Below are 23392 nucleotides of genomic sequence, written 5' to 3' on the forward strand. Positions count from 1 at the left end.
GTAGATGGAGTGCAGCCTGCCCATCAGCCTTAAGGGGGATATACAGCTGGACATCATCTGCATAGCAGTGGAAGGAGATGTTATGTCTTGCCAGGATATCCCCGAGGGGTAAAATGAACAGTAAAAAGAGGATGGGACCCAGAATAGAGCCTTGAGGGACCCCGCAGGTGAGGGGGGCAGGAGAGGAGATAGAGTCTCCTAGCTGGACAGAGAAGCTCCTATCGGCCAGTTAGGACCGGAAGAACCCCAGGGCTGAGTCTTTGATGCCCACATGATGCTCGAGCCGAGCCAGCAGGATCCTGTGATCCACAGTGTCGAAGGCTGCTGTTAGATCTAAGAGCACCAAGATCACAGGCCTACCTGAGTCAGCGGCTAGGAGCAGGTCATTGAGGACTCCATTGCATTGCATTGCCATACCATTGCATTTGGGAATGCGATCATATAATGACATTTTGGTAGGATGTGAAGTGCACAATAGATCAAATCCTGAATACCAATATACCAATTTCTGCAAAATATTTCTATTACATTTATATTCTCTAAACATGCAACTGAAGAGTAAGGACTATGCATTCGTAGACATGTGTCCACCAGTATGCTAGCTATATAGAAAAGGTAGGTTGATTTTACAATGAATCACATAGAAAGTTAAAACATTTAGGGGGAGAACAATAGCTCCAGAACTCTGGCTGTTGTAAAATGCTATGTCCTGAGTAATAAATAGTCACAAAAATGTAAGGCTAGACACTACAGGTAAATAGGGTAACATTTTTAACTAGCAGATATCACTATGAAATTTCCCCAGTTGATTACTTACATTAATATGAGAATGTTAAATGTATTACAAGTTTTCTGTTATTAAATGTTTGCATATGCAAATTAGGCATTATCTAATTAAATATGCGCTAACATATTGCAAACATATCTTGCCACTGTAAAGATACACAGACAGATACAATAAAGATACAATACTACGTGACACCTCCCCTCAGGTCTAAAACAAAAGACAAAAATACAAAATCGGTGAAACATTGGCTTGCACATACGCCTGAATGAGAGTATAGTTCCATGTCAAATCAGTCTAGAAAATCGCTAAGTTTCATTTTCTGTTGGTCTTATTACACTTTCTAACTTCAGAGGAGACAAGTTTTAAATAGGAAAATTACCGGAAATCTTAGTCACTTTTACATGTGATGTGTGCAGGCAAGAAGCTAATGGTCTAATCAGATTTAATGATCTATGCTAGGCTGAAGCTAAAACTGGTATCGTCAGACTCAGAGAACGGCTGGATGAACTGGAGAAAGGAAACAATTAATTGTTTAACTCAAGGGGAGGTGGTAAATGAGTGTAATTCCCCAAATGGTGGATTATCCCTTTAAATGATTTTACTTTGTCTGTTTTAGTTTTCATTTTTTATGATCTTTATTTTTTTTAACTATTCTTTGACTGTTGCCCTTCTATGCTTTCATCAGCTATTCCTGTTTGCTTTTGTTCATGTAAAGCACATTGAATGACCTCTGTGTATTAAATGCGCTATATAAATAAAGTTGACTTGACTTGACTTGGGTGAGCCTGTGGTAGCACAGCCTTATATCGCCCCCTAGTGGTAAGTAGTAGGTGGTGTTTTTATATTTGTACATTCTCATGTAATGTTCTTTCATAGCCAGAAGTGATGACAGTTGGGGGAACTCAGGAATTGTGAGAGTAGAATCAAAATGAACATTCTCAAGCAGGAGGTCTTCCATGGTCCCCACCATTATGAGCAGGCAGCATGGGTACAATGCAGCAAAGGCTCTGTTATCGTGTGTGTCTGTGTGTGTGTGTGTGTGTGTGAGTGTGAGAGAGAGAGGGAGGGAAGAGAGTTCACAGAGGGGTGTGTGTATGAGTGTGTGTGTGTAGGGTGTGGCTTCTAATACAGGTTCTGATTCAGTGCCTGCCTGGTACAGCTCCTCACCACCTAAAAGACCGAAACTCACACAAACATTCAATCAAACCCTCTCTCTCTCTCTCACACACACACACACACACACAATCAAACCCTCTCTCTCTCTCTCTCACACACACACACACTCAATCAAACCCTCTTTCTCTCACACACATACAATCAAACCTTCTCTCTCTCACACACACACACACTCAGTCAAACCCTCTCTCTCTCACACACACACACGATCAAACACTCTCTCTCACACACACACACACACACTCAATCAAACCCTCTTTCTCTCACACACACACACAATCAAACCTCTCTCTCACACACACACACACTCAGTCAAACCCTCTCTCTCTCACACACACACACACGATCAAACACTCTCTCTCTCTCTCTCACACACACACACAATCAAGCACACTCTCTCTCTCTCTCTCACACACACACACAATCAAACCCTCTTTCTCACACACACACACACACACTCAACTCACACAAACAGATTCCTACTGGTGTCTCACTCGAGTATTAAATGACAGAACAGGGATGAGGAGAGAACAGGGGGAGGGTGGGACTGATGGAGAGAGAGAGAGGGGGGGGGGAGGGAGGGAGAAAGAGAGAGGGGGGGGAGAGGGAGAGAGAGAGAGGGGGGGGGGGGAGGGAGGGAGAGAGAGAAAGAGGGTGAGAGAGGGGGGGGGGGGGGGAGAGAGGGAGGGAGAGAGAGGTGGACTTTGTCCTGACGCTGTGTAATTAGGATTCTAGCCAAATCATGTTCTTTTTTATTTCATTATCATTCTACTCTCCCTCTCTCTGTGAGATGCCATCTCTACTTTACTCAACACACACACACACACACTCTGTGAGATGCCATCTCTACTTTACTCAACACACACACACACACACTCTGTGAGATGTCATCTCTACTTTACTCAACACACACACACACACACTCTGTGAGATGTCATCTCTACTTTACTCAACACACACACACACACACTCTGTGAGATGCCATCTCTACTTTACTCAACACACTCTATTATATATCTCACTCTCACACACACACACACTCTCCCTCTGTGACGTGCCATCTCTACTTTACTCAACACACTCTATTGTATATCTCACTCTCTCACACACACACACACACTCTATATATCTCACTCATTCTCACAGACACACACACACCCCCCACACACACTCTCTCTCTCACACACACACACACTCTTTCACTCTTTCTCACTCTCTCTCTCACAGACAAACACACATACATAAACGCTCACTAAACACACAGAATGTAAATGTTGTCTCTGCATCCCATAATGATTTACATATGAACAAACACTGATAAACATAAGCAAACAGATACAGACACACACAGGCACATACCCTCACACAAGCAGACACACACATAGACATTCTGTACATACTGTAGATGTACATTACATACAGTACACTCACACACACACACACAAACACTCTCACTTACACATGCACACATGTATAAATGAAAACACATACACACATACACAGAGCACACAAAAACACACACACTCACATATACATCATACAGTATCCACACAGACTCTCTCCTGTACACTTACACACGCATGTCTAAATTAGGTGCACACACACACACACACACACACACTCTCCCGTACACTTACACACGCATGTCTAAATTAGGTGCACACACACACACACACACTCTCCCGTACACTTACACACGCATGTCTAAATTAGGTGTGTTTGCTGATACCAGAGGGTGTGTCTGCTTCTGGTCAAAAACTCAGAAGTTCCTCAATCATGACTCACACACACATCGCAGTCGGCCAGATAACGCAGGCAAAAGTGGACGGCAGGACGAGGGCCGAGGGCAGTGCAGCTGGCACACACACGACCGAGGGCACAGCGAGACTTGTAGAGGAGAGGAGAGGAGACTCAGGACACAGACTCAGGAGGACATTAAGGGCTTTCCATCCGCTAGCGTGCTGTTAAGAGAGAAGAAAAGGACAACAGAGAGAGAGGGAGAGAGAGAGAGAGAGAGCGAGAGGGAGAAGGAGAAGTGTAAACTTCCCCACCTGTAAATTCATCAAATTCACTCGGAGCGCTGCGGTGTGTGCGCAGATCATCGCCATGGTGACGGTGTCGGTGCCGTTGAGCGTGGTGCGCGTGCTGGAGGTGGCGCTGACGCTGGTGAGCTTCGCCCTGGTGGCGTCGGTGGGCCACCTGTCCTCATCCTACTGGGCCTGGTGCATGTTCAGCTGGGTGTTCTGCTGCGCGCTCACCCTGCTGATCCTGGTGCTGGAGTTCAGCACGCTCAGCGCGCGCCTGCCCATCTCCTGGGACGACTTCACCACCGCCTTCGCCATGCTGGCCGCTCTCATGCTGCTGGCCGCCTCCATCATCTACCCCTCCGTCGTGTTCTCCTGCCCCGACTGCGGACGCCAGGTGGCCGCCACCGTGACGTCCTGCCTGGCCTTCGTGGCGTACGCGGTCGAGGTTGGGCTGACGAGGGCGCGGCCGGGCGAGATCAGCGGATTCCTGACCACGGTGCCCGGCCTGCTGAAGGTGCTGGAGGCGTTCGTGGCGTGCATCATCTTTATCTCGCTGGAGCCGGGCCGCGTGGCGGCGTTCGCCGGGCTGCAGTGGTGCGTGGCGGTCTACGCGCTGGCCTTCATCTTCTCCCTCGTGGTCATCCTCCTCACTGTGTGCCGGTTGCTAGGCGCCTGCCCCTGCCCGCTGGACCGCGTGCTCGTGGGCTGCAGCGTCGTCGCCGCGCTCATGTACGCCACCGCCGTCGTCGTCTGGCCCGTCTACGCCTTCCGGAACAATCCGCGGCCCAGCGGATGCTACCACTGCCCCTGGGACGGCCTGGTGGTCGTGTCCTTCATGACCTGCGTCAACTTCATCGCCTACATCGTGGACACCATCTACTCTGCTCGCATGGTGTTCTTCGTCACGGCCTCTTAGGCCATCTTTCTCCTCCGCCATCTTCATCATCCTCCTCCTCATCATCATCATCACCACCATCATCTTCATCCTCCTCATCATCTTCATCATCATCACCACCACCATCTTCATCATCATCATCTTCATCACACCAGCATCATACATTGACCGTCCGAGACATTAAAAGGACTGAAACATCGGTGCCCAAGTTTAGACGCCACATGGTCACACCCCAGCAGACCAGGCACTGTGAGTCTAGCTGCTAGTTTGTGTTCATAAATACCTGATGCTAATATTCATTTGTTAACAACCAATGCTAACGTGCCATTATTCATTAACACTTAATGCTAATGCTAATGACTATCTATATCAATGCTGTAACTGCGTTTACATTTAGCATGCCTGTTTTTTCATAACTGCTGTAATTGCCTTTGTAAGAGAACTTCAAAAACAAACAAAACATGTGTCCATGTTTAGCTGTACTAGAACGTTTGTTTCTTCACATTTGATGCTAATTGTACTGTCTGTCATGTTACATAGGGGAGCATAAGGATGACCCCTGGGGCTGCTAGTGTTTCTTCACATTCGATGCTAACTGCACTGTATGTCGTCCCTTAGCAAAAATATACTGTTGGTCTACTTATTTTGAACTCATACGTATAACTTACTTTTTGTGTACTGAGCAGAGATACACTAAATTGAATTATACTTTGCTTATACTGACTAATAAAGGTTGTGTGTTCTTGATACTTATATTTAAATATACTTAATATACAACATGTCTAATAATAATAATAATAATAATAATAAGCTTTATTTGTATAGCACCTTTCATACACAGGCAACTCGGGGGGCTACTGCCTGGTTACTACTGCACGCTAGCCCAGTTCCTTATCCACTACACTACTACTGCACGCTAGCCCAGTTCCTTATCCACTACACTAATACTGCAGGCTAGCCCAGTTCCTTAGCCTCTACGTTACTACTGCATGCTAGCCCAGTTCCTTAGCCTCTACACTACTACTGCATGCTAGCCCAGTTCCTTATCCACTACACTACTACTGCATGCTAGCCCAGTTCCTTATCCACTACACTACTACTGCACGCTAGCCCAGTTCCTTATCCACTACACTACTACTGCATGCTAGCCCAGTTCCTTATCCACTACACTACTACTGCACGCTAGCCCAGTTCCTTATCCACTACACTACTACTGCACGCTAGCCCAGTTCCTTATCCACTACACTACTACTGCACGCTAGCCCAGTTCCTTATCCACTACACTACTACTGCACGCTAGCCCAGTTCCTTATCCACTACACTACTACTGCATGCTAGCCCAGTTCCTTAGCCTCTACGTTACTACTGCATGCTAGCCCAGCTCCTTAACCACTACACTACTACTGCACGCTAGCCCAGTTCCTTATCCACTACACTACTACTGCACGCTAGCCCAGTTCCTTATCCACTACACTAATACTGCACGCTAGCCCAGTTCCACTACACTACTACTGCACGCTAGCCCAGTTCCACTACACTACTACTGCACGCTAGCCCAGTTCCACTACACTACTACTGCACGCTAGCCCAGTTCCACTACACTACTACTGCATGCTAGCCCACTTCCACTACACTAATACTGCATGCTAGCCCAGTTCCTTATCCACTACACTAATACTGCATGCTAGCCCAGTTCCTTAGCCTCTACGTTACTACTGCATGCTAGCCCAGCTCCTTAACCACTACACTACTACTGCACGCTAGCCCAGTTCCTTATCCACTACACTAATACTGCACGCTAGCCCAGTTCCTTATCCACTACACTAATACTGCACGCTAGCCCAGTTCCTTATCCACTACACTACTACTGCATGCTAGCCCAGTTCCTTATCCACTACACTACTACTGCATGCTAGCCCAGTTCCTTATCCACTACACTACACTACTACTGCATGCTAGCCCAGTTCCTTATCCACTACACTACTACTGCATGCTAGCCCAGTTCCTTAGCCTCTACGTTACTACTGCATGCTAGCCCAGTTCCTTATCCACTACACTACTACTGCACGCTAGCCCAGTTCCTTATCCACTACACTAATACTGCATGCTAGCCCAGTTCCTTATCCACTACACTACTACTGCATGCTAGCCCAGTTCCACTACACTACTACTGCATGCTAGCCCAGTTCCTTATCCACTACACTACTACTGCATGCTAGCCCACTTCCACTACACTACTACTGCACGCTAGCCCAGTTCCTTATCCACTACACTACAACTGCACGCTACTACTGCAGGCTAGCCCAGTTCCTTATCCACTACACTACTACTGCACGCTAGCCCAGTTCCTTATCCACTACACTACTACTGCATGCTAGCCCAGTTCCTTATCCACTACACTAATACTGCACGCTAGCCCAGTTCCTTATCCACTACACTACTACTGCATGCTAGCCCAGTTCCTTATCCACTACACTACTACTGCACGCTAGCCCAGCTCCTTATCCACTACACTACTACTGCACGCTAGCCCAGTTCCTTATCCACTACACTACTACTGCACGCTAGCCCAGTTCCTTATCCACTACACTACTACTGCATGCTAGCCCAGTTCCTTAACCGCTACACTACTGCATGCTAGCCCAGTTCCTTATACACTACACTACTACTGCACGCTAGCCCAGTTCCTTATCCACTACACTACTACTGCACGCTAGCCCAGCTCCTTATCCACTACACTACTACTGCACGCTAGCCCAGTTCCTTATCCACTACACTACTACTGCACGCTAGCCCAGTTCCTTATCCACTACACTACTACTGCACGCTAGCCCAGTTCCTTATCCACTACACTACTACTGCACGCTAGCCCAGTTCCTTAGCCTCTACGTTACTACTGCAGGCTAGCCCAGTTCCTGAGCCACTAGGGCTTACGCCGTGCTACTGCCTCTCAGTAACTCAGTGCAGTTGTACTGCAGAGCTCTGTGTGACTCTGTGGGAGCCAGTAGCCAAGCCCTCAACTCCTGCCTGGCTCATATTAGCAGCCTTTCCTGTGCATGACGGATACCTGGCTCATATCAGTAGCCATGACGGATGACTGATTGATTATTTACACAACTACTGACCTCACTGCCAGGCCCTTCACTAGAAGGCTGAGTAATGGCGAGACATGCAGAGGTGTGGTCAGTCGCGCAGATACACTCCTCAGTGTTTGTCACTACTAGTGTGGTCACTCTTGAGGCAGGGCAGTCACTCAGACCTCCTAGAGAAAAATGCAAGCAAGCTGACAAATATGTGTCTGATTACAGCTGTTTGTTAGAGATGTTTTCGAAGCCAAGCAGGTTACTGTGTTACCTGCTAGTCCGAGAGGTGACACTCCCTTTTCTGGCCTGTAGGGGGCGTAACTCCCTGAAACTGGCTAATTCAGCAGATAAACTCCTGAAGCCAGATGCAGTGTGTCAGCTCACACATATTTATACATACTTCACCCTGCTAACTTATTTGATACACATTTAACAAGTCTAACCTCACAAATATTTATACATATTACACCCTGCTAACTTATTTGATACACATTCAACAAGTCTAACCTCACAAATATTTCCTCAATTTTGTTACTCAAACTAAAGTGGGCCCCCCCCCCCCACCCCCATCCTCGAGAGCTGAACATTCTTATCGTGGATGCAGGTGGGGAGGGCGGACACGGTCCTGAGATTCCTGGACACACCTGCCCATCTGCCCACATGCCTGCCCACCTGCCTCCACGATAAAGACTTTTCGCTCTCCCGTCTCTCATTGGAAATGAATTCGATACTAGAGGCTAATTAGCCTGCTGGCTAACACTGGCACATTTACAGAAATGTTGATTCATGTGCACTGTCCTTTAAATAAATAAATAAATGAAATGAACGCGCTTTTCTTGTGAAACCTCAAAAAACACGATACTTGTGGTTATTTATGGTTCATGTTCACACGCTGTACATGACGACTGAAATGTGGGCTACAAGCTCAGCAGGTCCCTGGCGGGGTGACTGACCCTGAGAGAGCTCTAACCCTGCAGGTGACTGAGCTCTAACCCTGCAGGTAACTGGCACTGAGAGAGCTCTAACCCTGCAGGTAACTGGCACTGAGAGAGCTACTCTGGGTCCGTTTAATAAAACTTGGTGATGACATTTTATTGCCCGTTGAATTGTGTCCAAGTCCTTCCAGTCGTAGCACTGTAAGTATAAGTATATCTACTCTTTTGATCCCGTGTATAAGTATATCTACTCTTTTGATCCTGTGTATAAGTATATATACTCTTTTGATCCCGTGAGGGAAATTTGGTCTCTGCATTTATCCCAATCCGTGAATTAGTGAAACACACACAGCACACAGTGTACACACAGTAAGGTGAAGCACACACTAATCCCAGCGCAGTGAGCTGCCTGCTACAGCGGCGCTCGGGGAGCAGTGAGGGGTTAGGTGCTTTGCTCAAGGGCACTTCAGCCGTGCCTACTGGTCGGGGTTCGAACCGGCAACTAGTGATGGGCAAATGAAGCTTTGGTGAACCACTAAACCACAGCAGTGTGAAGCTAGCAACATTAATGAAAAAATCCAATATGGCTGCCACATGTAGATTTTTCAACATAAAAGTCCTTACCCAAACCAGTATATGTAACCAAAAATATTGGTTTGCTAAGGACTTTTATGTTGAAAAATGTATGCGTGGCGGCCATCTTTTTGCTTTTCAGCTAGTGTCGCTAGGTTCACACTGAAGCTTCATTTGCCCATCACTATTACACTATTACATGCCCATTACAAGTCCGAAGCGCTAACCAGTAGGCCACGGCTGCATGTGTGTGAGTATGTGTGTGTGTCTGTGTGTGTGTTAACCAAACCTGAGTTATATATGCACACAATAGCAACAGTACAGAAACACAGAAGGGTGAAAGAGTGTTTACACAAAAAACCCAATTACAGCTGATAACATCCCTCTCTCTCTCTCCCTCCCTCTCTCTCCCTTTTTGTCTCCTCCCTCCTTCTCTCTCTCTCCCTCCCCCCCTCTCTCTCCCTCCCTCTCTTTCTCTCTCTCCATCCCTCCCTCCTTCTCTCTCTCTCTCTCTCCCTCCCTCTCTTTCTCATTTTCTCCCTATTATGTCATTGTGGGCACTAGAAGCTGATTGGATATCGGAGACACACTCCGGCGCTCTGTGAGCTCAGCAGGTAAAATAACTAAATGACCTGCTGGCTACCTCCCTGTGTGTGTCATATAACACATAAAAGTGTGTGTATTGTGAAAAGGCTACCTCCCTGTAACAAGCTTCTGCAGGAGGTGGGGCATTGGAGAATCCCCATACGTGAAGTAGCTGAGCACACACACACACACACACACACACACACACACATACAAACACACACACACACACACACACACACACACATCCCCATAAGTGAAGTAGCTGAGCAACCTGTGAGACGTTAGGTTGAGCGCAGCTATAAAACATTAATAAATACCCTTTCACCTGCCAGAAAGGTGGACTGTTCCACACACCACAGGTGTGGCAGCTGGGCGGGGACATCTGTGTGTGTGTGTGTCTGAGTATGTGTGTGTGTGTGTGTGTGTCTGAGTGTGTGTGTGTGTTTGTGTGTGTCTGAGTATGTGTGTGTGCGTGTGTGTTTGTGTGTGTCTGAGTATGTGTGTGTGTGTGTTTGAGTATGTGTGTGTTTGTGTGTGTGTGTGCATGTGTGTCTGAGTATGTGTGTGTGTGAGTGTGCATGTGTGTGTCTGAGTATATGTGTTTGTGTGTGTGTGTGTGTGTGTGTATCTGTGGTGGACTGTTCCAAATCACTGGGCAGCCAGGTCAGTGTGTTATCAGAGGTGTGGCACCAGGTTTACTTATACAACAGTACACCTGTGTGTGTGTGTGTGTGTCGGTCTGTGTGAGTATGAGTGAGAATGTGTGTGTGTGTGTGTGTGTGTGTCGGTCTGTGTGTGTGTGAGTGAGAGTGTGTGTGTGTTGGTCTCTGTGTGCGTGTGTGTGTGGATATCTCAGCCTCCATCTTCCCTATGATCTGTTGTTATCAGAGTTTCCATTGTGTTATCAGCTGTTGGCCTTAAAGGAACTTCCTTTTTCACTCTCGTATCTAATGCACAGGAATCATTCACTTCATGCATAAGTGGCACCCACACACACATAATGCATAAGTGCCACCCACACACACATAATGCATAAGTGCCACCCACACACACATAATACATAAGTACCACCCACACACACATAAACACAAACACACATCAATTAATTAACCAGATTGGGATAAATGCAGAGACCAAATTTCCCTCAGGGGATCAAAACAGTATATATACTTATACTAGGCTATGTTAAATAGTATACTTTCACTGTATACTTACATACCTTATGTTACATGGTATACTTGTACTGTATACTTACATACCTTATGTTACATGGTATACTTCCACTGGCCTGGTTAATGTCCAGGGGTGTGCTTGGTGGGCCTCATGTGAAGCCATCACTGACTAACCAAACCAGCCTGAACTGAACCGAACAGCAGAACTTGGAACCATTTGGTGTCAAGTGGGCAGGATGGCTGTGAGTTTGATTTGATTGAATAAGTAAGTATATATAGTATAGTATAAGTATAAGTATATATACTCTTTTGATCCCTATATAAGTGTAAGTATATATACTCTTTTGATCCCTATATAAGTATAAGTATAAGTATATATACTCTTTTTATCTTTTGTGAGGGGAATTTGGTCTCTGCATTTATCCCAATCCGTGAATTAGTGAAACACACTCAGCACACAGTGAACACACAGTGAGGTGAAGCACACACCTCAATCCCGACTCAGTGAGCTGCCTGCAACAACAGCGGCGCTCGGGGAGCAGTGAGGGGTCAGGTGCCTTGCTCAAGGGCACTTCAGCACAGCGGCGCTCGGGGAGCAGTGAGGGGTCAGGTGCCTTGCTCAAGGGCACTTCAGCCGTGGATGTGGGCATGGGAGAGCAGTGAGGGGTCAGGTGCCTTGCTCAAGGGCACTTCAGCACAGCGGCGCTCGGGGAGCAGTGAGGGGTTAGGTGCCTTGCTCAAGGGCACTTCAGCACAGCGGTGCTCGGGGAGCAGTGAGGGGTTAGGTGCCTTGCTCAAGGGCACTTCAGCCATTCCTATTCGGGGTTCAAACCGGCAACCCTCCGGTTACAAGTCAGAAACTCTAACCAGTAGGCCACGGCCGTTAAAGGTAAACTATGCAGTATTGGCAATTTCCTTACCGTTTTCTCGGTTTTTGCTTCTTTTTCGCTGGCTCTGTCATGACGAATGTCCGAGAAACTCCATCGCTACCTTTTTCTAGCCGGTGCCTGGCGTGTATGTGTGTTTGAATGCAGTAAAGCAATTCGTTACACTCGGTAGACTTCCTGACACTGAGGCCGGCGGCGGTTTTTCCGCTCACAGGCGCCACCATTCAGGGAAGCGACACGGCCACCATTCAACCCCAAAAAAGTCATATAACCATTCCAATGACTCTGAAGCTGTTAAATGAAGGTACATTAAGCTAAACTTGCATATTAAGCTAAAAAACCTGCATAGTGTGCCTTTAACAGGTTTACCAAGTGACTGCGTTGTCTTTTGGAGAGCTACTCAAAACAGATCAAACTCCCTGCTGGAGCCCCCTGGTGTAGATACACACTCATATTGTACATACTGTACCATACACAAGACATGCAGGCCATGCATACTGTACCATACACAAGACATGCAGGCCATGCATACTGTACCATACACAAGACATACAGGCCATGCACACTGGCATCCTAAGATGGAGACGAGAGATATTTGTTGAGGGCGTTGAGGGAAAGTGTGTGTCTGTGTGTGTGAGAGAGAGAGAGAGAGAGAGAGAGAGAGAGAGAGAGGGAGAGAGAGAAAGGGTGAGAGAGAGGGAAGGAGAGAGAGAGAGGGTGAGAGAGAGGAAGAGAGAGAGAGAGAGAGTGCCTGTGGTGCTGAGCAGAGTCCAGCGAGTGAATCTCTGAATCTCTGATAAGAGCTGGATAAGATGTGACTGAGTAAACCTCAAGAAGCCATAAACCCACAGATAAGGCTTTTATGCTGCACATACACACACACACACACACTCAGCTCACATACCTCACAAACTCAGTTTTCATCATAACTCCTTCAGACCTGTGATCTCATTCCCCTAACCCTGAAGTCACATTCAGGTAAGCACACCTCACACACCTAAACACACACACACACACACACACACACACACCCGTGGACTCTGGGTAGGGGGGGGGGGGCTGCCACACCCTCCTCAGAATCACCATGAGGAGAAAGAGCAAAGGAGAGAGAAGAGGAGCGCAGGACAGGAACAACTGAGAGCAAAGACGAGAGACCGGGACACACACACGCACACACACACGCACTGGCCACAGGTACGTTCCTGTGCTCTGTCTTCAACACTGTGAGGACGAGACCCAGACAGACACGTGTACACGGGACAAAGTGATGGAATAATTCTGACCACCACATATGTCAACTTTACTGGAGGACCATCGCTGTTGGATGACACATCTGAGGGCCAACTCTTCAGGAGGACAGTTGTTTAGGCTAACTTTAAGGCTAACTTTACTGAATGTTGACAGCACCACAGGCTAACTGCTTGCTAACTGCAGTGGAGCAGAACTACCACAGGCTAACTGTACTGGCTAACTCTAGTGGAACATCACAACCACAGGCTAACTGCTGGCTAACTACAGTGGAGCAGGCTAACTGTGCTGGCTAAGTGCAGTGGAACATTACAACCACAGGCTAACTGTGCTGGCTAACTGCAGTGGAGTAAAACTACCACAGGCTAACTGTGCTGGCTAATGCTAATTTTATCAGATTCTATTTGAGAGCCCAAGATCATTGCTGCCTAATTATCCTGGAGATTAACACTACTGCTGGCTAATTATAGCAAATGCTAATATTATTGGATAGATTGGACTGACTATATTGTTTTCTATCTCTATTGTACTGGACTCTGCTATTGGCTCATTACACTGACTGCTCTACTGCTGTTTACCTGTGCTGTAGTTGTGTGCTGTAACTTTACTATAGCCTCTGGTCAGGAGGCTAGCTCTACTGGACTGCTACTTCTAGCGGAGGCTAGGTCTACTACACACTCTGATCAAGAGGCTAACTCTACTGCACTGCTACTTCTAGCGGAGGCTAGCTCTACTATCTCTACTGCGCTGCTATTTCTAGCGGAGGCTAGCTCTACTATCTCTACTGCGCTGCTACTTCTAGCGGAGGCTAGCTCTACTATCTCTACTGCGCTGCTACTCTTAGCGGAGGCTAACTCCATTAGACTGCTACTTCTAGTGGAGGCTAGCTCCCCTACACATTCTAGTCAAGAGACTAATTCTAGTGCACTGCCAACTTTAGCGGAGGCTAACTCCTCTACACACTCTAGTCAGGAGGCTAGCTCTACTGTGCTGCTAACTTTAGCGGAGGCTAACTCCTCTACACACTCTAGTCAGGAGGCTAGCTCTACTACGCTGATAACGCTAGCGGAGGCTACCACAGCGCCCCCTGGTGGTGCAGTATGGTGCAGCATGTGGACCTGCGTGCGGTGTCCCAACCTCTGGGCATCCTGCGCGTGCTGGAGGTGGCGCTGACGCTGGTGAGCTTCGCCCTGGTGGCGTCGGTGGGGCACCTGTCCTCGTCCTACTGGGCCTGGTGCATGTTCAGCTGGGTGTTCTGCTGCGCGCTCACCCTGCTGATCCTGGTGCTGGAGTTCAGCACGCTCAGCGCGCGCCTGCCCATCTCCTGGGACGACTTCACCACCGCCTTCGCCATGCTGGCCGCTCTCATGCTGCTGGCCGCCTCCATCATCTACCCCTCCGTCGTGTTCTCCTGCCCCGACTGCGGACGCCAGGTGGCCGCCACCGTGGTGTCGTGGGTGAGCGTGGCGGCGTACATCGGCGAGGTGGTGCTGGTCCGCTTCTTCCGGCGGTCGGGCCAGGTGAGCGGCTTCCTGTCCACGGTACCGGGCCTCCTGAAGATCCTGGAGACGTTCGTGGCGTGCATCATCTTCACGTCGCTGGTCCCGGAGCGCTACGCGTCGCATGCAGCGCTGCAGTGGTGCGTGGCCGTGTACGCGCTGTGCTTCATCTTCGCCCTGCTCATCATCGTCCTCACCGTGGGCCAGCTGCTGACCTACATCCCGTTCCTGGACAAGCTCGTCTGCATCTACAATGTCCTCGCCGTGCTCATGTACATGAGCGCGGTCGTCGTCTGGCCGCTCTACAGCTTCCAGAAGCATCCGCGGCCCACCAACTGCACGGCCAGAAGCCCCTGTCTGGCCTGGGACGCGCTGGTCGTCGTGACGTTCATGACGGTCATCAACCTGGGGGTCTACATCCTGGACGCCGCCTACTCCATCCACCTGGTGTTCTTCGTTCAGCGACGGAGCTAGAAAGGGTCTCAAACACTGGCCCTACTTCTCACACACACACACACACACTGGCCCTACTCTCTCACACACACACACACACACACACACACACACACACACACACACTGGTCCTACTCTCTCACACACACACACACACTGGCCCTACTCACACACACACACACACTCACACACTCTTCGTGTTCCTGTGACTCTATGACTGGCCTGGCATATGCACTGCAGCGTTTCACCTCTTTGTGTGGACGCAAGGTTTTGTTTTACCGGTGTCGTAAAAGGTGTGAAAACGGTAAGAAAAAATATAGCTGTTGTTTTGGTGTGGACATGACCTAATGACCTAATGACCGTGTTCCTGTTTCCTGTTTGGTGTGGACATGACCTAATGACCGTGTTCCTGTTTCCTGTTTGGTGTGGACATGACCTAATGACCTAATGACCGTGTTCCTGTTTCCTGTTTGGCGTGGACATGACCTAATGACCGTGTTCCTGTTTCCTGTTTGGTGTGGACATGACCTAATGACCGTGTTCCTGTGTGGACATGACCTAATGACTGTGTTCCTGTTTCCTGTTTGGTGTGGACATGACCTAATGACCGTGTTCCTGTTTCCTGTTTGGTGTGGACATGACCTAATGACCGTGTTCCTGTGTGGACATGACCTAATGACCTAATGACCGTGTTCCTGTTTGGTGTGGACACACACACACACACACACACACACACACATAGAGCAGAGGAGGATGCATGAGACTTCAGTCCGGTTTGCCCGTTTGTCCTTTAGAGGGCTCTGCCATCATTAGTTCCTGTGGGTGAACTGGACGTCACATCATTAGTTGTCCATCAGGGGGCGTTCCAGTGACTCTGTCACTGATGATGGATGAGGAACGCTTCTGAAAAAGAGACATGGATGAGAAATCAATGACTGCAGACAAATGGTTTCTGTCTTTCTGACTTCCCGTCTTTCTTCTTGTGTGTGTGTGTGTGTGTGTGTTTAAGATATGAGATGAGATAAAATAGCTTAATACTCCCTTATAACTCTAAATAGCTGTGTTTCATGCACAAGAATTTTGCTTAATGACAGGCTCTGGCAATCAAATTAGGGGCCCATATCTGATTGGCACCCTGCACCCTGATGTGCACATTGCCCTTGTGACCCACCCCCATTCTGGCTGCTATCTGAGAATGGTGTTGTGTCTGCATGCTGCAGTATTTGCTGCCACAGCATCCTCTCTCTCAGTCTCTCATATTAGTGGAATTCAGAACGCTGTTAGGTCCCATGTGTGGTTGTTAAAACCCAAACATTCCCATGGGTTCTAGAACAAGAACAAAAAGGAACAGTCCACATAGACAGCTACACAGAAACCCTGTAGTCTGCCCTCAGAGAGAGAGAGAGAGAGAGAGCGGGGAAACTAACCTCCATCTAGTGCAGTGACTACTTCTGTCCAGTAGGGGGAGTCAGTAGTTGCTGGTGTTGATTGGCATCAACAGAGGAAATTATGTTTAATGGACACTCCTTGGTATATATTATAGGTGGATAAAGACTATAGATTTAGGATATAGCCTATAGATGTCCATTCAGACATGTAAAAGTATAGTCTGAAGAGTTACCGGTAATTAAGTATTGATATGACATTTCCAGCAGGAATGGGTCTAATGAGAGATATGCTAATGTAGATTTGCCATGTTAGCGCTAAAGCGGAGGATATTTAATGCTAATGTAGATTGAAAATGACATTTAATGGACCAGTGCCACACCATCCTTACGTGGGAATGGAGCAGGAAATGGGTTTCAGCCTTCCCTGGAGAGGAGGACCAGAGCAGGGAAGGGGGAGGAGAGCAACGAGAGAGAGAATATATATGTTAGAAAGAAAAAGAGAGAGAGAGAGAGAGAGAGAGAAGATAAGTTGCCTTTGCCCTTGTGAGAAATTTGAAAATGAGTGGTGAAGGTCAGCTGATTCTGAATGGTTAAGGTTGAGGTTTGAGTCATTAACTGCGTCAGACCCCTCTCCTATAAAACAGAGGAGAATGAAAGTCACTTGCTGACTTCAATATTTCTCTCTCTCTCCATCCATCTTTCCTCTCTTGCATGAAAACTTTCTCCCCTTTTATAATGTCACATGCCTACCACCCCCAGCAGCCCCCTTTACATTGGACATGCCTACAACTCCCAGCAGCCCTCTTTACATTGGACATGTCTACAACTTCCAGCAGCCACAAACGAGTTTCACCAAGAGTGCTGCATGGGTGTAGAGACATTTGTACTCCTCTGGTGCCCTTCAGTTTAGAGATCCAACACGATTTTAAATTTAGTAGTGAGTCTGAGGCACTCAAGAGGATATTTGTCAGTGAAAAAAAGCCTTTACTGAGCTTGGCTATCAATTAAAATCATGCCAACATGTTTCAGCCAAATGGCCTTTCTCAGGGCAGCTCAGTAAAGGCTTTATACTTACAAATATCCTCTTGAGTGCCTCAGACTCACTACTAAATTTGAACTCCCAGCCGCCCCCATCAGAGTGGACAAGGCTCTCATATCAACCCACACACACTGCTATGCTAAGGGACCTACTTACAGTGAAGAGGGACATTTGGGGGATTTTCTGTGATGTTAGTTTCTGTTTGACTCTGTCGATCTGACGTCCAGTGATTTAGTGTTGGAGTCAGAGCCCACTGTCTGACTACACAGGGAGTGCTGTTCCAGGGGTGGCCTGTGGGGGCAGTAGAGAGGGTAAACCCATCTCATCAATGTTTCATGGCCACTTCCAACCATTAGTGCCCTCTTCTCTTACCACACACACACACACAAACACACACACACATCCATTTGCGCATCTATTTGGAGATCTGTTTCCAAATGGTATCACTCAAGGGATTGTCCTTTTCTCCTCTGCTCTGAGCTGGGATTCTGTCACACACCCCCACACACACACACATACACATATCCTCTGCTCTGAGCTTGTTGTCTGACCCTGACTTACTCTTAACTCATTGAATGCCAAGCTGTTTTCGGAAGCTTTGTCCTAGAGTGCCAGCAATCTAGACCATTGTTGATGATTTTGTACAGCCACAGCATATTCTGTGTTATAGCTATGAACGCAAACCGTGTATTTCTACACGCCTCTGTTCCTGAGAAATCCCAAGCTAAACAGTGGCTAGTTTTCATCAAAATCGCTGTTTTTTTTCTATAAAAATGGAGATATAACGTCTTTCATGAAATATGAAGTGTTGCCTGTAAAGTTTCCGGGAAGTGACCTGGCGAGACTGCCACCTAGTGATAGAGCCACGAAAATGGCCTGGTTTTGAGCTGACGTGTATGCGTCACTGATTTGACCCAAAGCGGCAACCGAGTTATGATAAAATGTCCAGATTGTGCGTTTTCATGAGTTTTTGATGGTCATATATTTCATTTCCATTCATCACAGAGTTCCCAAAATCAGTTTTTGGCACTCAATGAGTTAATATTAGTGATGCATTATTTAGTAGTCTGTGTGTTTTAATAGTTATTGATATTACTGTTCTAGTATGTTAATAAAACTGTGTGTTTTAAGAGTTATTGATATTACTGTTCCAGTATGTTAATAAAACTGTGTGTTTTAAAAGTTATTGATATTACTGTTCCAGTATGTTAATAAAACTGTGTGTTTTAAAAGCTATTGATATTACTGTTGCTGGTAGTTGTTCTTCCAGTATGTTAATAAAACTGTGATTTTGTTAGATTGTGATCACTATTATTAAACTGCACTTGCACACTCTTTACAAGTGTAAACACACACACAGACACACACACACACACACAGGGCCGCCCTAGCCCATTGGCGATACTGAGATTTGTGTATGTATTATACTGTACATTTATGTTTGATACATGAACCACAGGCAATAGAATGGTCTCAGAACATTTTTATTTTTAGTAACTTTGAAACTTCGGTTTTGGAAAACAGAAAGAACATCAACATAAATCGTCTTTTACAAACTCCAACAACTGAATTAGCCATGTGGCTTTAATACGCCCCTCGTTTATCCATTCTGCGCTGCCCCTGGTTCTGGTCTGTGTTTCACTGGTTGCTGAAGTACTAGATGTCCTACATGTCCCTTCACCTGCTGCTGTGTTCAAGCATAGAATCCATCCATGCTGTTAGTCACACCATTGTATTTGGTCATTTCTATAGTCCTACCACATTAGAACATTGTACAAATACAGTTAGACCATGTGCACGTATAGCCCACTACTACTTCTACTACTAAAACTAATACTATTACTACCACCAATAACTAGCCTATAATAAATCAACACACTTACAAGGCTCAGAGAGAGGTGAACCTGGGGGATCAGCTGAGCTTTCTTCAAGAGGTGAGGGTCTCTGCAAACATTTCTGGAGTGCATCTGGACATTTTCAAATATAAAACAATATTAGCGTAACATAACACCACTCATCACCAACACCATTACATTTACAACTGAATTCACATGTACTATTTACATGACTGTACATGCAATCCAGGCAATGTATTATGTGGAATGCATACGTAGCAGTTTCTACGTTAAGATAGAATAGAATTTTAGAATTTGTCAGCAAAATCTTTCCATAGCCTTGTGTGTGTGTGTGTGTGTGTGTGTCCATAGCCTGACGTCTCCCAAGCATGTCACAGCTTTCCACCTCCCCTCATGTCACCATGTTAAGGGTAAGTGTGTCGAGGCGGGTTGAGCAAAAGGTGGAACACTCTCAGGAAGGACTCCGAGCCACATCAGGGCCACATCAGGGCCACATCAGGGCCACATCAGGACCACATCAGAGCCACATCAGAGGTGGAACACTCTCAGGAAGGACTCCGAGGAAGATTTTGTAGAAGATGGGATTTTATTTTTCCCCAAAATAAGGCCCGTAGGCAATTAATTAATCATTAATAATAATAAAGCAAAAAAAAAAGGAAAACAAAAACTTTTTCAATAAAGAAAATAAACTGGCATGATAGTCAAAAAAATGTCTAGACAATCAACAATGAATTCACAACAGTCAACAACACCTTAAGTAGGAGCGCTACAAGACCCACGTCTGTCCATGACCTGCTCTCTCTACCAACTTTGGGGAGGCTTATATTAGGCCCAAGTGCCCCTCTAAATTGGATCATACCAACGCTATCAAACAATACAGGGGGTAACACCGGTGGGCTAACAATAAATGTACTAAAACTGCTAGAAAACACTCTCCAAATACCTGGATAATTATAAGGACATATTTTTTAAACATCTTAATTCAAATTGGCATAACCAACATTCTTTTATCAGCCTATACAAAATAATTATTAAAACATGGGTTCACTTCCGGTGAACTTGGAAGTCACTACGTTAAATAAACCCCGGAACTAGGCATTAGGAATCTTTTAACAAAACAAACAGAAGACGAGACGCTGAATGCTGGTGAGACAAACATTTTGCAATATGACTTTTCTGCTGTGTAGTTTTAACTTAAAATAAACATTGGTGTGACAAGACAAGTTTGACGAGTGCTTGTTTTAACATAAATGTTAGTGATGGCGAACTGAAGCTTTCTGAACCAGTGAAGCTTTCAATCCAATTGTATCGAAAAAAGGTTCAGTACTTGAAGCTTCAGAACTCTATGAGGACCTCTGCTGGTGAAAGTTAAGGATCGCATTGTGTCACGAAGTGTTTCAGACATTAGCCATGAACATAAGTGCCAACTCTCACGCATTGGCCGTGAGACACGCATTTGATTGGTTTCACACACTCACACGCCACACCCCCGATTTCTCACGCTGAAGTGTCAACCCGGTCGGTCAGATGCCTAAAAATGAGTTTAGCCTATCTATAGATCTACCTGTTGAGCCACGGTTATGCTTTCAGAGACGGTGAGAGGGTTCAAGAGCACCCCCTGTCTGTGGAATTTTATACATTTTCTCTCATTTGCGATGCTACTTCAGAAGCCGTCCCAGGCGCATTCCCCCCGCATTTCCCCGGCTTCAGGTATGCTTTGAGTATTATTGAGTATTTTTCACGCTGAAGTGTCAACCTGGTAGGTCAAATACCTGGCAGATGAGATTCAACTAAACTAAACCTATACATATGATATCACACATCAGGTGAACGTGCGGAATCTAAGCTATTATTTGCGCCAAGTTACTGTGATATATGGTTCGCGAGAAAATTAACATTGAACCGGCGTGCAATTTAGGCTAATCATATTTGCATTTTGCACACAGTGCACACCCATTACTCTCGGTTTAATATTTCACTAACCCTTCACACAACACGTGGTAAACCCAATATCACAATAAACAGCAAACCGTACCGAATACGAGAATATAAAACATGCCTTTGTACAATAAGTGGTTCCTAAGTAATCCGGTTTTGAAATTGCAACACATTTCTACATAGCCTCATTGGGGCGAAATTATAATGCATTCTAATGTAAACTATTTGTCAGTAGGCCTACATACATTTTTGTAAATTGCTCAGCCATAGATTATCCCACTATCATGGTTCTTATATTGTCAGGTTCCAGCCAATCCCATTACAGATAAATGAATATATTTATATTGCCATGCTTCCTAGTGACATTAATGCAAAAATATGAAGAAAATCAAATAACGAGACACAAATATTGATATAAAGCCTGACATAAGCCATATGCAAACATTCACATCATGCAGATATGGGTACATCCTGAAAAAGGAATAGCATGTAGGCTATAGGCTATGGCCATTACAACGACCAATATATTATCTTAAATAAACTAGCTGAATAACACAGGTGACCACTTCTGCATAATTTCATGGAGTGCCGAAATGTCAACACATTTTTTAACATTTCTGAACTGTGAAATGTAGCATATGTTTTTGTGGTTGTGAACTTATTGCAATATCACCTAACTGTTCCACCTGTGTGTGCATGGTTATAATTCTGAAGTGCAAAATAGCTTAGGCTACAGCACAAATATTTCCATAAAAATAAGCAAGTCTGACCTCTGAATTTATTTTGAAAGTGCAGCTGATTGATGCATTTAAAAGTTAAAATATACAAAACATTTCTTAAATTCTTACAAAACACCCACCCACTTTTTAGAATTGTTAGTTTGGACCCCCTCACTTTTGCCGTGCGAAATACCAGTGCTGTTTTCAGCATCTGTTTAGTGCTTCATTGTCATTTTCATTGGATTCACGGTTTAGTTTGATATTTAATTTACTTTTGGACTGTTTGATTATATTGTTAAATGTTGGGACTGATGGGCACTGAAATCTGGGGAGGTATTTGATGATCACTATTACGTTCCATGTAGTTGAAAGAGTGTCGGGATTTCAAACAAACCATCCGCTTTCATGCGTTCATTAAACGTCTGCGGTGCTGTAATGGAAACCTTATTGCGTAGCCAAGTAGCCTATTGAGTTATTTTTAAATTATGCATGATTTACTTTTTATTAATTCCGTAGGCTGGCTTTATTTTGCTTTTATTTGTATATACAGTGGGCATTGCTTTCAAATGGCCACTTCAGTCGCGCATTACGAGGCGTGAAGCTGCGTGAAGCTTTAGTACCACTTTCAGCCACTGTGCGTCGCACTGCCACTGTACATCGCTCTGTCAGTAGCCTGACTGCCGCCCCTTCTGAAAAAGCAGGAGGCTAGGCTACCTTTAAACGTAATTGTTACCGAGAGGAATCCCAGCTTACGAATTCAATAACAATGAATGAAAACGCACAATCTGGACATTTTATCATAACTCGGTTGCCGCTTTGGGTCGAATCAGTGACGCATGCACGTCAGGTCAAATTGAGCCATTGTATGTGTTCATAGCTATAACACAGAATATGCTGTGGCTGTACAAAAATCATCAACAATGGTCTAGATTGCTGGCACTCTAGGACAAAGCTCCTGAAAACAGCTTGGCATTCAATGAGTTAAGTTGGCAAAAGTTTGAACTAGCCAACTAGCTCCACTGGTGGGAAAACGCATGGGACTCAGCGCTGTCCAATTGCGTGCAGAGGGAATTTGAAAGACAACCGATTATCCCGCCCCTCGGACTGAGCACTGCGAATGGTGAGTGCC

General features: G+C 46.0%; 2 protein-coding genes and 1 long non-coding RNA gene across 3 annotated transcripts; all 3 read left to right on the plus strand.

Moving 5' to 3' along the window:
* Positions 1-3761: 3761 nt before the first annotated feature.
* LOC121699942 (myeloid-associated differentiation marker homolog) lies at positions 3762-5632 on the plus strand. The gene has a single exon (XM_042082518.1). It carries the CDS (start codon positions 4070-4072, stop codon positions 4904-4906), a length of 837 nt encoding a protein of 278 aa, XP_041938452.1. The 5' UTR covers positions 3762-4069; the 3' UTR covers positions 4907-5632.
* Positions 5633-8269: 2637 nt separating this feature from the next.
* On the plus strand, positions 8270-20938 carry LOC121699945. Its single transcript, XR_006027083.1, has 3 exons — positions 8270-8285; positions 14027-14036; positions 20864-20938. It is a non-coding gene; the product is annotated as an uncharacterized LOC121699945 (long non-coding RNA).
* Positions 13145-18317, plus strand: LOC121699941 (myeloid-associated differentiation marker homolog). The gene has a single exon (XM_042082517.1). It carries the CDS (start codon positions 14472-14474, stop codon positions 15342-15344), a length of 873 nt encoding a protein of 290 aa, XP_041938451.1. The 5' UTR covers positions 13145-14471; the 3' UTR covers positions 15345-18317.
* Positions 20939-23392: the final 2454 nt, after the last annotated feature.

Source organism: Alosa sapidissima, chromosome 24 (assembly GCF_018492685.1).
Source record: "Alosa sapidissima isolate fAloSap1 chromosome 24, fAloSap1.pri, whole genome shotgun sequence".
Classification (NCBI taxonomy): Eukaryota; Metazoa; Chordata; class Actinopteri; order Clupeiformes; family Clupeidae; genus Alosa; species Alosa sapidissima.

Excerpts from the sequence above, each read along its gene's own strand:
- LOC121699941 (XM_042082517.1), top strand. The coding sequence starts at position 14,472 with ATGGTGCAGCATGTGGACCTGCGTGCGGTGTCCCAACCTCTGGGCATC.
- LOC121699942 (XM_042082518.1), top strand. The coding sequence starts at position 4,070 with ATGGTGACGGTGTCGGTGCCGTTGAGCGTGGTGCGCGTGCTGGAGGTG.